Source organism: Pongo abelii, chromosome 1 (genome assembly GCF_028885655.2).
Source record: "Pongo abelii isolate AG06213 chromosome 1, NHGRI_mPonAbe1-v2.0_pri, whole genome shotgun sequence".
In the NCBI taxonomy this organism is placed as follows: domain Eukaryota; kingdom Metazoa; phylum Chordata; class Mammalia; order Primates; family Hominidae; genus Pongo; species Pongo abelii.
The window spans coordinates 205,930,690-205,948,504 of NC_071985.2; the positions used below are offsets into that span (position 1 = coordinate 205,930,690).

General features: G+C 46.1%; 1 protein-coding gene and 1 long non-coding RNA gene across 11 annotated transcripts in view; one reads left to right on the plus strand and one right to left on the minus strand.

Moving 5' to 3' along the window:
- The window catches only part of FAM76A (family with sequence similarity 76 member A), a 38,002-nt gene extending 30,980 nt beyond the window's left edge, over window positions 1-7,022 (minus strand). For 8 of the 10 annotated variants that reach the window (XM_024238252.3, XM_002811191.6, XM_054539020.2 and 5 more), the window contains exons 1-2: window positions 5,982-7,022; window positions 4,609-4,673 (exon numbers count right to left, since the gene is read on the minus strand). In XM_024238252.3, the coding sequence (XP_024094020.1) occupies window positions 4,609-4,673; window positions 5,982-6,062 (146 nt within the window). In that variant the 5' untranslated portion in view covers window positions 6,063-7,022. Of the gene's footprint in view, window positions 1-1,830; window positions 1,933-4,608; window positions 4,674-5,981 lie in introns of all 10 variants that reach the window. The other 2 variants (XM_054539051.2, XM_054539048.2) reach the window with 1 other exon arrangement.
- On the plus strand, window positions 6,156-7,282 carry LOC129051793 (uncharacterized). The gene is made up of 2 exons (XR_008516285.2): window positions 6,156-6,637; window positions 6,989-7,282. It is a non-coding gene; the product is annotated as an uncharacterized LOC129051793 (long non-coding RNA).
- The last annotated feature ends 10,533 nt before the right edge of the window (window positions 7,283-17,815 follow it).

Consider the following 17,815-nt stretch of genomic DNA (forward strand, 5'->3'; position numbering starts at 1 on the left):
ATTACTATGTGGCTGGGCGTGGTGGCTCACGCCTATAATCCCAGCACTTTGGGAGGCCGAGGGGGGTGGATCACCTGAGGTCAGGAGTCCGAGACCAGCCTGGCCAACATGGTGAAACCCCATCTCTACTAAAAATACAAAAATTAGCCAGGCGTGGTGGCACGTGCCTGTAATCTCAGCTACTCGGGAGGCTGAGACAAGAGAATCACTTGAACCCGGGAGGCGGAGGTTGCAGTAAGCCGAGACCGCACCACTGCACTCCAGCCTGGGCAACAAAAGCAAAACTCTGTCTCAAAAAAAACAAAAAAATTATTATGTGGTTATGGGTTTTTTAATCTCAAACAAAGTGAGGCTTTGGCTAAAACGGAGAGTGAGTTATTTCTGATTATGACATCCCCAAGTATCACTAAATAAAATTATCAGATACAGAAAACACCCTCAAAATATTATACTAAAATGGACTAGCAGGAAAAATAAATAAATTCTCCTTAATTCGGATGAATAGTTGGGAAATTTTAGGTGACAAATAAAGTATGTGTGTCTGGAATATAAACTCAGAGATTCTATCTTTGCTAACCTTACTCTGTGCTCTCCTTCATAAGTAAAGGCATATGAAAACACCAGAGGTGGGGAAAAAGACACTATGATCAAATATTTTGTCAATATTTAGGCCGGGCACGGTAGCTCATGCCTGTAATCCCAGCACTTTGGGAGGCCGAGGCGGGTAGATCACCTGAGGTCAGGAGTTCGAGACCAGCCTGGCCAACATGGTGAAACCATGTCTTTACTAAAAATTCAAAAAAATTAGCCAGGCGTGGTGGTGTGTGCCTGTAATCCCAGCTACTCAGGGGGCTGAGGCAGAAGAATCGCTTGAACCTGGGAGACGGAAGTTGCAGTGAGCCCAGATTGCGCCATTGCACTCCAGCCTGGGCAACAGCAAAACTGTCTCGAAAAAAAAAAAAAAAAAATTCTGATTTCTCTAAGAGTTAAGCACTGACAAAAATAAAAATATCCTTTGCCTTGTGAAGATCCAGAGGTCATATTACCTAAATGTGTGAATTAATAAAGCTGCCCGGGGGAAAAATCATCTTCAAATAAAAGTCTAACTCTTCACATGAGGAGGTAAAAATGAATGTCTTATGTATAAGAACAATTTAAACAGTACTCTGGGGCTAAAAACTAATAAATCACATAAAAATCTAAGGCCAGGCACAGTGGCTCATGCCTGTAATCCCAGCACTTTAGGAGGCTCAGCCTGGGAGTTCAAGGTTTCAGTGGGCTACAATTGTGCTACCGCACTCCAGCCTGAGTGAAAGAGTGAGACCCTGTCACACACACACACAAAACTAGTCTATTCTCTGCTTTGTGATCATCTTCCCATATAATTCCTGTGAAAGTGACTATAAAGTTAAAATAGACAAAAGAAAAACCTCAGAGTAGAAAATATTTAAATTAAAAATTATTTTCCAGGGCAATTTTCTGTTACTTTTAAAAGACAGTAAAATAAGTGAAGGGCATTCAAAGAAATCTCTAGAAAGAGGATTAGCATCAATGATTCTGTGATGTAGAATAGCATTTTGATTTACGCCTAGATTTACTACTGAAGGAATGGGGTAGATGTCAATATATACATATGTTCCTAACATGTTAAAAAACATGCAAAGAAAAACTAACTCTAGGCTGGGCGCGGTGGCTCATGCCTGTAATCCCAGCACTTTGGGAGGCCGAGGCAGGCAGACCACTGGAGGTCTGGAGTTTGAGACCAGCCTGATTAACAAGGAGAAACCCCATCTCTACTAAAAATACAAAATTAGTTGGGTGCGGTGGTACATGCCTGTAATCCCAGCTACTCGGGAGGATGAGGCAGGAGAATTGCTTGAACCTGGGAGGTGGAGGTTGCAGTGAGCCGAGATCGTGCCATTGCACTCTAGCCTGGGCAACAAGAGCGAAACTCTGTCTCAACAACAACAACAACAACAAAAAAAAGAAAAACTAACTCTATGATCCATCTTGAATTAATTTGTATGTATAGTGTAAATAAAGGATCAAAGTTCCTATCTCACTCCACACATGAATTAACTCAAGATGGACCACAGGCCTAAATTTAAGAGCTAACATATAAAGCTTCTAGAGTATGATTCCACTAACATGAAGTCCTAGAATAGGCAAAACTAATTTATGGTGGAAATGAAAAGTAGAACAGGGGTTGCCTGGAGGAAGCAAGGGTGTGGGGATTGTCTAGGATGGGGCATGAGAGGACTCTATGGGGTGATAGTAACATTCTGTATTTTGATAGGGTTTGGGGCTACACAGATGTCTACGTTTGTAAAACTTGATGTATTTTAGATTTAAGCATGTTAGTGTAAGCCAATTTTGCCACAAAAAAAAAAAAAAGAATTGCAAACAAATATTTAACTCTAAAAAATGCTGTGCATGCTGAAGTGTTTAAGGGTCATGTATACTGATGTCTGCAACTTTAAATACATCATAAATAAAATGAATTGATATAGTGATGGATAGAGAGATGAACAGATGGATAGGTGAATATATAGTAAAGTGTATATGATAGAATTTAAGTAGAGGACATATGGGTGTTCACTAATTCTTTTAACCTTTTTTTTTTGTTTGAAAACATCCATGATAGGCTGGGTGTGGGAGGCCACACCTGTAATCCCAGCACTTTGGGAGGCCGAGGCAGGCAGACTGGTTGAGCTCAAGAGTTCTAGACCAGCCTGGGCAACATGGCAAGACCCCTGTCTCTACTACAGATACAAAAAAATAGCCGGGTGTGGTGGTGCGCATCCCTGGTCCCAGCTATACAGGAGGCTGAGGTGGGAGGATCGTTTGAGCCCGGAGAGGGGAGGTTGCAGTGAGCTGAGATCATCTCACTGCACTCCAGCTTGGGTGACAGAGAGAGACCCTGTCTCATAAAATAAAATAAAAAAAATCCATGATAAAATCTTGGAGAAGATATTCTAAGAATTGAAATGACTAATTAAAAATAGGCTTCTAGGTCTAATGGATGAATTAACAAATAGATCCCACTCTCCTCAAGGCAGGATCACCTACACTCACAAAAGTTCCACAAGAATCAAACTTGGTACCAAAAAATCACTTTGTTGCTATGGAAATGCCCCCAAAGATGTCTGACCACTCATACCTGCATTTCACGCTTTTTTTTTTTTTGAGACAGTCTCCCTCTGTCACCCAGGCTGGGGTACAGTGGCACAATCTCAGCTCACTGCAACCTCCACCTCTGGGGTTCAAGCAATTCTCCTGCCTCAGCCTCCCAAGTAGCTGGGACTACAGGTGTGTGCCACCACACCCAGGATATTTTTTTGTATTTTTAGTAGAGACTGGGTTTCATCATGTTAGCCAGGATGGTCTCGATCTCGTGACCTTATGATCCACCTGCCTCAGCCTCCCAAAGTGTTGGGATTACAGGCATGAGCCACCGCACCCAGCCCATTTCACACTTTTAAAAATGAGATTTGGCCAGGCGTGGTGGCTCATGCCTGTAATTCCAACATCTTGAGAGGCTAACGAGGAAGGAATCACTTGGGCCCATGAGTAAGAGACCAGCCTGGGTAACATGGCAAAATCTTATCTCTACAAAAATAAAAAAATTAGCTGGGCATGGTGGCACACATCTGTGGTCCCAGTTACTTGGTAGGCTGAGGTGGGAGGATCACTTGGGCCCGGGAGATCCAGGCTGCAGTGAGCCATGATGACTCCACTGCACTCCAACCTGACTGGCAGACAGACACTCTGTTTCAAACAAAAAAAGAGATTTGCCCAAGGAAAGTGTAAGGGCAAGTGAGTTTCAAATGTGACTACAGCTAACAAACTCTTATCAGGACTGTCACATTTCCAAAAGTATCTTCTTTGGGCTTATAAATTCTTCAATCTCTGTATATGTACATATTGAAACATGAGGCTCATGTTTTATTGTTGTGGAATTGATTTCTTCTTGTCAAAAAGATTATAATCACAATATAAAATGATCAAGGGTCTTAAAAAGAACTTAAAAAATTTAAGCAGGCTGGGCGTGGTGGCTCACACCTGTAATCCCAGCACTTTGTGAGGCTGAGGCGGGTAGATCACGAGGTCAGGAGTTCAAGAACAGCCTGGACAAGATGGTGAAACTCCGTCTAATAAAAATACAAAAAAACTAGCTGGATGTGGTGGCAGGCACCTGTAATCTCAGCTACTTGGGAGGCTGCGGCATGAGAATCGCTTAAACCTGGGAGGCAGGGGTTGCAGTGAGCCGAGATCGCGCCACCGCATTCCAGCCTGGGTGACAGAGTAAGACTCCATCTTAAAAAAAAAAAAAAAAAAAAAAATTTTAAGCAATCAATGGATAATAACTAGGAAACAATATATGTATTATATACCCTTCATTGTATATCTCACCCCACACACAAATTAACTCAAGATGGATCATAGACCTAAATATTTAGCAATTATAGTCTGTATATAATGTGATTGATTACAGATCTGTATTTTACAATGCAACTGATTATAGCATCTGTACATGAAATGCAATCAATTACAGATTTTAAGAGGAAAAAAGCCTATTAATATCTTTCATGGTCAACAAAACTCTACCTCTCCTGCTGGTACTCAGTCCTGCAGTAGGTGCACTTCACAACAGGGTGTGCAATCCGACATTCCTGAAATGAAATGAGGATATAATTTTAAAAGGCAGTCACAAATGGAAACAGCCTTCAGTAGGAAGCCGACCTGGGTACTATTTCTAGCATAGCTACTATGCTTGAGTGAGTCACTTAAACTTTCTGGGCCTTATTTTTCTCCTCTGTAATACTGGCATCACTTCCCTACTGTTGATGTGGGAGTTAAGAACTCACATGGATTATATGGAACTAGCCATAAATTGTAAAACAAACATATATATGAATAAGCCCCAGACTGGGAATCAGAAGCCTTGAATTCCAGGCCTGGGTCTTCTGCCACTGTGTGATTTTGAGGTTTACTTGCGAAATCAAAGTGCTGGATTAAAATTATTATTTATATATACATAACTTCCTTAAAATCATATACACATATTTTGAGGCCAAAAAGGGCACTCAAGCACTTGCATTCCCTCAGACCTGGTGTATAAAAACTGGCAAATGGAAAGTCATGACCATCTGAGGCAAAAGTGACAATTATGAGTTATCCAAATCAAAGACACAAACTCTGGATTATTGGATACCTCAACATTATTCTTCAGCCAGTTTGGTGACTTTTTAACTGTTGCCTCACAGCACCTCTAGTCACTTAAAAAGTAAAAGTGGGATGAAGCAACTTAAAAGAAAAAGAGAAGTTGGACCTTCAGGAGTAAAAACTGATCAGCAGCTAGTCAGGGAAGACCGAAGACCACCAACTGGATGCTGACAAGTGATCCCTCGGATCTGTGAGCCTGACTGTGGGGCTTTTTAAAACATAAAGCCTTGCTGCCTCCGATTCTGAGACTGGCCGAAAAGTGAGATGCTTGGAAAAAAAAAAAAAAAATCAAGCCTTGCTACCTCCGATTCTGAAACTGGTCGAAAAGTGCCCGTGAGGAGCCCGAGTTCGACACATTCCTCCAAGGCAGCACCCAACTTTGGAGTTCAGTCCCAGGAGGGGCAGGAGGTCCCCACCAGGGAGACCGCGGCGGCGGGGGAGGCAGCGCAAAGGGATCCCGAGGGCGACCAGTCAGGGCAAGCAGGGGACCCGCTGTCCCTCCCCCGACCTCACGGGGTCCGAGAACAATCCCCACGGTTGCTAAGCACCCGGACACGCCGGCCGCGGGAGCCTGGACCGGGCCCCGGCTCCTGCACGTGCCCCGCCGGCCCCCAGCGGGGTGGGTGCGGCTCCTCAGCCTGGCGGGCCTGCCACACCCTGCTCCGGGGACCCCGCCGGGCGTCCCCACAGAATCTGGAGCTCCGGGCCGCGCCTCCTGCATCCCCAGTTCCCGGCCGCCGCCCCAGCCCGCGCACCTTGCACAGCTGCTGCCCCTGAGACAGCGCCTCGAAGGGGAAGCGCTGGTGGCACTTGGTGCAGGCGTAGAGCGCCGCCATGTCCGGCCCGGGCCGCGCTCACCGACCCGCCGGCCCGGCCCGCCGATTTATCTGACAGTCTGAGGTACAACCCGGCGGCGGCTGCAAGCTGCTGGCTGCGGCAGGCGGGCGGGCAGGCAGGCGGGCGCAGGCGGGTCGGGGCGGACCCGGGCGGGCTGGGGCGGGTACGGCGACTCTAGACGCTCGCTCACTGGTGAGCTTTGACGTCGATCAAGTGGGAAGGGGCGGAACACGGAGCTTTCGCCCACTCTGATTCGGTCTGGCCTGGAGTACGCCACTGTGACGCTCCAGGCCCCGATTATGTAAAGCGCAGTCACGCGGGGGCGCCACCTGGAGGGGACAGGCTCCCGGCTGGGACCTCGGAAGAGCTTAGGCTCCGCCCTACTTGCTCGGCGTTCCCGCCCTCGCCCCGCCTCTTCACTGCCTCGGGCGCATCTGCGCTTCTCGCGATACCTTCGGGGATTTGTGATGTTTTGGTTTCCATGGAGCTGCCCTCTGGGAGCACGAGGGGTACAATTGGAACGAAGGCGGAGCACAGTTAACTGGAACTCTGCAGCCGCCCAAGACCAAAGAAGGTGGGGAGCTTGGGAAAGAAGTTCCCCATAATCGGAGCAGGAGGAGCCCGCCCAGCCTCGCTCAAAGGAGGAGAGGAAACTCTGAGGGACAATTTAGAAGTGTGCCCTCAATTTAAGACCCCTAAATAGGGAACTGTGGGGCCGTGGGCCTTAGGAGAGAAAGGAGAGCCCCAGAGAGAGCACCCCTATGCTGCGGAAGAGGGACTAAAGAGATGGCAGTCCTTCCAGGAGGGATTGGACAGATATTCAGGCGTCCGGCGGCCTGCAGGCCCCCATCAGAGTGGGCTGCAATTGGCCCAGGCCTGCTTCCTACTTTGTTTTCTCCGGTTTCACCCCCAGCTTCTCTCGCAGGCAACCACCTGGTGATTCCTGACAAGGCCTGGCTTCCGGAAGGCAAGCCACGCCCTCCGGGCTCCTCTGCCTCTCTTTGGCTCCAGCTTGGCACGTATAGGAGCTGCCCAAGGAATGACAGACTTCTTGTTCTTGAGGTGTTGGCAAAGCTTCCTGCACTGCTGACCTATCCAAGTCCTGCCTTGTAGCTGCTCTTGGGCATAAGTTGGCTCTGCCAACCACCCGTACAGTACTAATTGCAGTTTTACCTCAACGTGCGCTTTTTACAATTAAAAGCTGACTTAATGGCTTCTATTTCCCTGCCTCAACAAAATTTACTCTCTGTCAACCCAAATCTGGCTGCTTCCTTGTAGATTCCCCCAAAGATGTGCATTAATCATTAGGATCAGAAAGCAAAGGTTCCAAATCAGTGTTCCACAACTAACTACGTGACTTTGGATCTATCACTGAACTTCTCACGGCCTCGTTTTTCTCAATTGTACAATGAGGTCATTGTGAGAATCAAAACCAGTACATTAGTCGGGGCGGGATGGTTCACAACTGTAATCCCAGCACTTTGGGAGGCCGAGGCCAGAGGATCACTTGAGCCTTGGAATTTAAGACCAGCCTGGGTCGGCCGGACGCGGTGGCTCACGCCTGTAATCCCAGCACTTTGGGAGGCCAAGGCGCATGAATCACCCGAGGATCACCTGAGGTCAGGAGTTCCATTCCAGCCTGACCAACGAGGTCAAACCCTGTCTCTACTAAAATACAAAAATTACCCGGGCGTGGTGGCAGGCGCCTGTAGTCCCAGCTACTCGGGAGGCTGAGACAGGAGAATTGCTTGAACCTGGGAGGCAGAGGTTGCAGTGAGCCAAGATCACGCCACTGAACTCCAGCCTGGACGACGGGGCAAGACTCCATCTCAAAAAAAAAAAAAAAAAAAAAAAAAAAGAGAGACCAGCCTGTGCAACACAGTGGGACCCCATTTCTACAAAAAAACTTTTTTAAAATTAGCCAGGTGTGGTGGCACTTGCCTGTGGTTCCAGCTACTCAGGCGGCTGAGGCGGGAAGATCCCTTGAGCCTGGGCAGTCGAGGCTGCCCTGAGCCGTGATTGTGCCACTGCACTCCAACCTAGGTGACAGAGTGAGACCCTGTCTCAAAATATATATGCAAATACAAATAAAAACAGTACGTGGAGAAAATTGTGGGGAAATTGTTTAATGGGTAAGGGGCTTTTGGAGTGATGAAAATGTTTTGGAACTAGATTAGAGGTAATGGTTGTTCAACATGGTGAATATACTTTTTTTTTTTTTTTTTGAGACAGAGTCTGGCTCCGTCACCCAGACTGGAGTGCAGTGGCACAATCTTGGCTCACTGAAACCTCCACCTCCCAGGGGTTCAGGCGATTCTCCTGCCTCAGCCTCCTGAGTAGCTGGGATTACAGGCGCATGCCACCATGCCCGGATAACTTTTGTATTTTTGGTAGAGATGGATTTCACCATGTTGACCAGGCTGGTCTTGAACTCCTGACCTCAGGAGTTCCTGGATCAGGTGATCTGCCTGCCTTGGCCTCCCAAAGTGCTGGGACTACAGGCATGAGCCACTGTGCCTGGCTTTTTTTTTTTTTCTTGTGACGGAGTCTTACTCTGTCACCCAGGCTGGAGTGCAGTGGTGCGATCTCGGCTCACTGCAACCTCCACCTCCCGGGTTCAAGCGATTCTCCTGCCTCAGCCTCCTGAGTAGCTGGAATTACAGGCATGCACTACCATGGCCGGCTAATTTTTGTATTCTTGGTAGAGACGGTTTTTGCCATGTTGGCCAGGCTGGTCTCGAACTCCTGACCTCAAGTAATCTGCCCGCCTCGGCCTCCCAAAATCTGGGATTACAGGCGTGAGCCACCACGCCCAGCCTCAACATGGTGAATATTCTAAATACCACTGAATTGTTCACTTTAAAATGCTTAATTTTATGTTATGTGAATTTCATTTCAAATTATTATTATTATTACTTTTTGAGAGAGGGTCTCACTCTCGCCCAGGATGGAGTGCAAAGGCTCAATCTCGGCTCCCTGCAGCCTCAACATCCCTGGGCTCAGGTGATACTCCAACCTCAGCTTCCTGAGAAGCTGGGACTACAGGCACATACTACCAAGTTCTTCACGGCAGGCTAATTTTTTCGTTTGTTTGTTTGTTTGTTTGAGACGTAGTCTCACTCTGTTGCCCAGGCTGGAGTACAGTGGCGCGATCTCGGCTCACTGCAACCTTCCGCCTCCCAGGTTCAAGCGATTTACCTGCCTCAGCCTCCCGAGTAGCGCACGATTACAGGCGTGCACCACCACGCCCAGCTAATTTTTGTATTTTTAGTAGAGACAGGCCTTCACCATATTGACCAGGCTGGTCTTGAATTCCTGATCTCGTGATCTGCCTGCCTCGGCCTCCCAAAGTGCTGGGATTACAGGCGTGAGCCACCGCGCCTGGCCAATTTTTGTATTTTTTATAGAGGCGGAGTTTCATTGTGTTGTCCAGGCGGCTCTCCAACTCCTGGGCTCAAGTGATCCTTCCACCTCAGCCTCCCAAAGTGCTAGGATTACAGTTGTGAACCACTGCGTCTGGCTTCAAATTACGTTTTTTTTTTGTTTTTTTTTTTTAAAAAAGAATGTAAGTGGCTGGGCGTGGTGGCTCACGCCTGTAATCCCAACACTTTGAGAGGCCGAGGGGGACAGATCACTTGAGGTCAGGAGTTCGAGACCAGCCTGGCCAACATGGTGAAACCCTGTCTCTACTAAAAATACAGAAAATAGCTGGGCATCATGGTGAGTGCTTGTTATCCCAGCTACCCGGTAGACTGAGGCAGGAGAATCGCTTGAACCCAGGAGGCGGAAGTTGCAGTGAGCCGATATTGCGCCACACTGCACTCCAGCCTGGGCAACAGAGCCAGACTCCGTCTCAAAAAAAAAAAAAGAAAAGAAAAGAAAAGAAAAATGCAAGCTTAGAGCCTTAGAGCCAGACTGCCTGACTTTGAATCCCAGCTCTACTACTTAGAAGCTGTATAACTCTAAGCACATTAAAAACAAAACAAAAAAGAAACAGTACATGTAACTTGGCACACTAATACACGTTAGTATTAGAAGAAAAAACTGCATTTCTTCTAGAGAGATGCTGGTGCACTGAATCGTGTAAACACAGCCTCCCTTTTCACACACAAACCCTACAGTGGGGTAAGAGCCTCTCTTTGTTCCCACTGTCTTCAGTTCTGAGTTCCACTCTATTACCAGTTTACCATTACCTATTGGTTTTCATCAGACTGTGGGCCATCATAACAGGGTCATCTCTATAACCCCTTCACAAAGCTAATTGAACCATTCATTCGACAAATATTTATTTTTTATTTAATTACTTTATTCATTTTTTTCACAGGGAGTTTTGCTCTTGTTGCCTAGGCTGGAGTGCAATGGTGCAATCTCAGCTCACTGCAACCTCTGCCTCCTGGGTTCAAGCGATTCTCCTGCCTCAGCCTCCCAAGTAGCTGGGATTACAGACCTGTGCCACCAAGCCCAGCTAATTTTTGTATTTTTAGTAGGAATATGGTTTGGATTTTTGTAGAGACTGGGGTTTCACCATGTTGGCCAGGCTGGTCTCAAACTCCTGACCTCAGGTGACCCGCCCACCTCAGCCTCCCAAAGTGCTGGGATTACAGGCATGAGCCACTGTGCCCAGCCTATTTATTTTTTTGAGACAGAATCTCCCTCTCTTCCCCAGGCTGGAGTGCAGTAGTGCAATCTCTGGCTCACTGCAATCTCCACCTCCTGGGTTCAAGCGATTCTCATGCCTCAGTCTCCCAAGTAACTGGGATTACAGACCTGCACCACCACACCTGGCTAATTTTTGTATTTTTAGTAGAAACATGGCTTGGCCATGTTGGCCAGGCTGGTCTCGAACTCCTGAGCTCAAGCGATCTGCCCCTGTCAGCCTCCCAAAGTGCAGGGATTATAGGCCTCAAGCATCCTCCAGCCTTGGCCTCCCAAAGCACTGGGATTACAGGTGAGCCAACGTGCCTGGCCATATCATGCCTCCTTTTTTTTTTGTTTCCAAAAAAGACAGGGTCTGGCTCTATCATTCAGGCAGGAGAGTGCCCAGTCCATTCAATCAACAAATCTTTATAGAGCATTTGTGCCAGGCTCTGGCTTAGGCATTGGGGATACACTGGTGTATAAAAAAGACATGAGGGCTGGGCACAGTGGCTCAAGCCTGTAATACCGACACTTTGGGAGGCTGAGGCAGAGGGAGTGCTTGAGCCCAGGAGTTTGGGAGCAGCCTGGGCAACATGGCAAAACCCTGTCTCTACAAAGAAAAAAAAAATTAGGTGGTTGTGGTGGCGTGGGACTGTAGTCCCAGCTACTCAGAAAGCTGAGGTGGGAGAATGGCTTGAACCAGGGGGGTGGTTACAGTCAGCTGAGATCACGCCACTGTACTCCAGCTTGAACTACAGAGACAGACCTGGTCTGAAAAAAAAAAAAGGCATGATATGGCCAGGCATGGTGGCTCACCTGTAATCCAGTGCTTTGGGAGGCCGAAGTTGAAGGATTGCTGAGGCCGGGAGTTTGGGACCTGCCTGGGCAACATAGTGAGACGTTGTCTCTACAACTTGGTGCGCACCTGTAGTCTTAGCTACTCAAGAGGCTTAGGCGGGAGAATCCCTTGAGCCCAGGAGTTAGAGGCTGCAGTGGGCTATGATTGCACCACTGCACTCCAGCCTCAGCGACAGAATGAGACCCTGCCTCTTTAAAAAAAAGAAAGAAAGAAAAGAAAAGGCATGATCCCAGCCCTTGTGAAGCCAACAATGTAATGGCAAAGATAGCTAAGAAGCAAGGACTGTGAATTAAAAGATACGCCACAGGAACAGACAATGTTACAATAGAGGAGAAGGCAGGGGGACTCATTTAGATAGAGCCGGTCAGGGAAAGAACTCTCGGAGAAGATGCCAAGACCTGAAGGTCAAGAAGGACTTAGCCATGTGACTTAGCCAAGAATGTTCTGGGCAGAGGAGAAGGGGAAGACTTTGAGATGAAACAGAACATGGCACGTTCAAGAAATGGAGAAGAGGCCAGTATAGCTGAGGGTGAGTGAAGATGCCGCCAGGGACAGCAGGACCAAATGTGCAGAGCTGGTAAACCCTGCCATGGATATGGAGTTTGCTCAAAGTACAATGGGAAAGAAGCCAGTGACAGTTTTTAAGCAGGCAATAACATGATTGGTTTTTGGGGTTTTTTTTAAGCTTTTTTTTTTTCTTTTAGAGATGGGGTTTCTCCCTGTTGTCCAGGCTGCTCTTGAACTTCTGGGCTCAAGTGATCCTCCCACCTCAGCCTCCCAAAGTGCTGAGATGTACAGGTGTGAGCTACCATGCCCAGTCTGGATTTACATTTTTAAGATTTCTTTGGCTGCTAGGAGGAGAAAAGACAGCAGGGTGCCAGAGTAAAGGCAGAGAGATCATTTAGGAGGTTATTGCAGGCATCTAGATGAGAGGTGATGGTTAAAAGTTTGCAGTGGAAAGAAGTGGACAGATTCAACATATATTTTGGAGGTAGAATCAATAGGACTTAGGGATGGATTGAATTTAGGAGGTGGTGAGGGAAAGGAAGAAATTATGGTCAACGTGCTCAGCTATGTGTATGGTGGTAGTATTTCCAGCAAAAGGAAAGACTAGAAGGACAGGTTTCAGAGATAAAACCAAGAGTTTTGTTCTGACATGTTAAGTTCTAGATGGCTGTGGGGCATCTGGGGGAGACATCATGTAGGCAGCAGGCTCTATTCTGTATATCTCTTAGAGGTGAGTTCTGGGATGAAGATACAGTTCTGTGCGGAATGTCAGCAGGTATGTGGTATTTAAATCCCTGGGACTGGATAATAGTATCTTGGAAGCCTAGAGAGAGAAGAGACAATGCCTCTTCTTCTTCTTTTCTTTCTTTCTTTTTTTTTTTTTTTTTTTTTTTTTTGGAGACGGAGTCTCACTCTATTGGCCAGGATGGAATGCAATGGCGTGATCTCGGCTCACTGCAACCTCTGCCTCCTGGGTTCAAGCGATTCTCCTGCCTCAACCTCTCGAGTAGCTGGGACTACAGGCATATGCCACCACGCCCGGCCAATTTTGTTGTATTTTTAGTAGACAGGGATTCATCATTATTGGTCAGGCTGGTCTCGAACTCCTGACTTCATGATCCTCCCACCTCGACCTCCCAAAGTGCTGGGATTACAGGCGTGAGCCACCGCGCCTGGCCGAAATAAAACTTTTTAAAAAACTAGATTGAATTTCTAATTTATTTATTCAGTAAACATGCACTGAACATCTACTAAGTATCAGGCACCGTGCTAGGTCCTGGAAGCACAATGATGAAATGACCAAGACCTTGTCCTCCTAGAGCTTCCATTCCTGGATGAAGGAGACAGATTATATATGAGCAAATACATGTATTTATTTATTTAAATAAATATAAATATTTACATATAAATATTTACATATAAATAAATATATTTATTTGAAATTGAATAATGCAATTTCAGGTGATGCTAAGTTCTGAAAAAATAAAGCAGGGAAAAGGAACATGGGATTATGGGAGTGGCTCTGTTTTATTTGTTTATTTTTTTAGATTCACGGGGTACATGTGCAGTTTGTTACAAGGGTACATTGCATGATGCTGAGGTATGGGCTTCTATTGTCCTGTCACCCATGTAGTGAACACAGTACCCAATAGGAAGATTTTTAGCCCTCATTCCCCTGAAATCCCAGCACTTTTGGAGGCTGAGGCAGGCAACTTGCTTGAGCTCAGGAGTTTGAGACCAGCCTGGGCAACATGACGAAACCCCATCTCAACCAATAATACAGGAAATTAGCTGGGCATGGTGGCATGTGTGCCTGTAGTCCCAGCTACTCAGGAGGCTGAGGCGGAAGGATGGCTTGAGCACAGGAGGTCAAAACTGCAGTGAACCAAGATCACACCACTGCATTGTGGGTGACAGAGCAAGACCAGCCTGTGGGTGATAGAGCAAGACCCTGTCTCAAAAAAAACCAAAAAACTCTGTACCCATTTAGCAATAACTCTCCTTTCCCCTCTACATCCAGCCTCCAGCCCCTGGTAACCTATATTCTACTTTCTCTATGAATTTGCCTCCCTAGGTGACTGAAATCATAATGTTTGTCTCTTTGGGTCTGGGTTACTTCACTCGGCATGTTTTCAAGGTTCATCCACGTTGAAGCATATATCAGAACTTCATTCCTTTTTATGGCTGAATAATATTCCATTGTATATATAAACAGTTTGTTTATCTTTTAATCTGTTGATGGACATTTGGATTGGTCCCACCTGTCTTCGTCTGTTTTGTGTTGCTATAACAAAATACTTGAGACTGGTTAAATACTTGAAACTGGCTAAATTATAAAGAACAGACATTTATTTCTCAAAGTTCTGGAGGCTGAGAAGTCCAAGATCATGGTGCCAGCAGGTTGGGTTGTCTGGTGAGGACTGCAAAGCAGGGAAGGGACTAGAAAATATTGGCAATCAGGGTTCAGGGCAACTTTTATATATATATATATATATATATATATATATATATTTTTTTTTTTTTTTTTTTTTTTTAAGAGACTGGGTCTCGTTCTGTCACCTGGGCTGGAGTGCAGTGGTTCAATCATAGCTCACTGAAGCCTCAAACTCCTGGGCTCAAACGATCTATCTTCCTGCCTCAGCCTCCTGAGTAGCTAGGACTACAAGTGTGTGCCTGGTTGATTTTTGAATTAAATAGTTTGTTTTTTGTTGTTGAGTTATAGGAGTTCTTTATATATTCTGAATAATAATCTTTTGTTAGATAAATGATTTGCAAATATTTTCCCCCATTTTGTGAGTTGTCTTTTCATGCTCTTGATGTGTCCTTTGATGCATAAACATTTTAAATTTTAATTTAGTCTAATTTAATTTTTTTTTTTTTTTTTTTTTTTTGCTTGTACTTTGGTGTTATAATTAAGAAACCATGGCCGGGCGCAGTGGCTCATGCCTGTAATCCCAGCACTATGGGAAGCCGAGGCAGATGGATCACCTGAGGTCAGGAGTTCGAGACCAGCCTGGCCAATGTGGCGAAACACCGTCTTTATTAAAATTACAAAAATTAGCTGATTGTGGTGGCAGGAGCCTGTAATCCCAGCTACTCAGGAGGCTGAGACAGGGGAATCGCTTGAACCCAGGAGGTGGAGGTTGCAGTGAGCAGAGATCATGCCACTGCACTCCAGCCTGGGCGACAGAGTGAGACACCATCTAAAAAAAAAAACGGAAACAAACAAACAAACAAAAAACCCATGGCCAAATCCAAGATTATGAAGATGGGATACATTTTAAGACTAGAACTTATATGGCTGGTGAGGGATTGGATCTGGTATGAGCAGTGAAGAGGAATCATGGATGCATCCTAGGTTTTTGGCATAAGCAACTGGGTAAACAGTAATAGAATTTACTGAGATGGGACGAGCAGTAGAGGGACAGATTTGGAAGGGAAAAGCAAGGCTTCTGTTTTGGCCATGAAACTTTTGAAATGACTGTGAGATGAGTAGGCAGTTAGAGATACAAGCCTGGGGTGCAGAGCAGCAGTCACAGCTGGAGGTGTAATTTGGAAGTCATGAATATTTTAGATTGTTTTACAAGCCATGAGATCACCTGGAGAGTGAGTGAAGGGAGAGAAGAGTTTTTCTTAGTCTGTTTTCTGCTGCTATTACAGAATAACACAGACTGAGTAATTTATAAACAATAGAGGCTTATTTGGCTCATGGTTATAGAGGCTGGGAAGTCCAAGAGCATGACACCAGCCTCTGGTGAGGGTCATCCCATGGCAGAAGATGTCATATAGTGAGAGAGGACAAGAGAGAGAGAAAAAGGGGCTGAACTGCTGTGACAATGGCAGTAAGCAATTAATGAGGGTGAAACCATGATGACCTAATCACCTCTTAAATGACCCACCCCTTAATATCATCACAATTGCTATTAAATTTCAACCTGAGTTTTGGAGGGGACATTCAAACCAAAGTAAGTTTGAGTAAGTTCCTAAGAAAGACTTGAAACTCCAAACATTAGGATATTGGGAACCAAGGATGGGGTGGCAGAAGGTGGGCTGGTAATCTGACAAATGAGATAGAAGGTATAATCAGTGAGATAGGAAGAAAACTAGGAGAGTTTTGCATCTGAGAAGCCAGGTGAAGGAAATAAATAATTGGCTATGTTAAAGGTTGCTTAGAGCTTTGGTAGAATAGATGTGTCTGCTGACCTTGATAAGAGTGGTTTCACTGACTTGGCAGAAAGAAAAGCATGATTGGAATAGGTTTTAATTTTTATCTTTAGATAGAATGGGGGTTGTGGGGATGAGAAAGAAAGAATGAGAAGTGTGGAAGTGGAGCCACTGAGTATAGAGAAAGTTTTAGAGGAATTTTGCTACAAAGGAAAACAGAAAAATAGGGCAATAGTTGAGGAGGGCTGTGAGGGTCAGGGGAAGGCTGGTTTGTTTGTTTTGAGACAGTCTCGCTCTGTCACCCAGGATGAAGTTCAGTGGCATGATCTCGGCTCACTGCAACCTCTGCACCCTGGGTTCAATCAATTCTCCTGCCTCAGCCTCATGAGTAGCTGGGATTACAGGTGTGCGCTACCATGCCTGACTGATTTTGTTGTTGTTGTTGTTGTTGTTTGTTTTTGAGACAGAGTTTCGTTCTTGTTGCCCAGGCTGGAGTGCAATGGCGTGATCTTAGCTCACCGCAACCTCCGCCTCCTGGATTCAAGCAATTCTCCTGCCTCAAGCCTCCCCAGTAGCTGGGATTACAGGCATGCACCACCATGCCCAGCTAATTTTGTATTTTTAGTAGAGATGGGGTTTCTCCATGTGGGTCAGTCTGGTCTCGAACTTCCAACCTCAGGTGATCTGCCCGCCTCGGCTCCCAAAGTGCTGGGATTACAGGCGTGAGCCACCGCGCCTGGCCTTTTTTTTTTTTTGTATTTTTAGTAGAGACAGGGTTTCACCATGTTGGCCAGGCTGGTCTCAAATTCCTGACCTCAAGTGATCCGCCTGCCTCAGCTTTCCAAAGTGCTGAGATTACAGGCTTGAGCCACCACGTCCGACCTATTTGTTTTTGTTAAGTGGGGGCTATTACAGTAAAGGGGGAAATTGTTCAAGAAAAAGAGGAAAAACTTGTGGGAGCAAAATCTTTGATAGGTGAGTGGGGATAGGATCCAGTGTATAAGTGAAAATTCGGTCTTAAACAGGGATAATTTAGGTTGTCCCACAGTCCCAGGGAATGTGTGTAGGAGGTGAAGTGGAGTGGATTAGGAGTATATAAGTCCTTTTTACTTTTTTTTTTTTGAGGCTGAGTCTTGTTCTGTCATCCAGGCTGGAGTGCAGTGGCACAATCATGGCTCACTGCAGCCTCAACTTCCTGGGCTCCAGTGATCCTCCCACCTCAGCCTCCTGAGTAGCTGGGACCATAAGCACACACCACCATGTCCAGCTAATTTTTGTATTTTTGGTAGAGATGGGGTTTTGCCATGTTGCCTAGGCTGGTCTCAAACTCCTGAGCTCAAGCAATCTGCCCACTTCAGACTCCCAAAGTGCTGGGATTACAGGTGTGAGCCACTGTGCCCAGCTTATTTTATTTTGAGAACAGGGTCTTGCTCTGTTGCCCAGGCTGGAGTGCAGTGGTGCAATCATGGCTCACTGTAGCCTCCAATTCCTGGACTCAGGTGATCGTCCCACCTCAGCTTCCTGAGTAGCTGGGAGTACAGGCACATGCCACCATGCAAGGCTAATTTAAAATTTTTTGGTAGC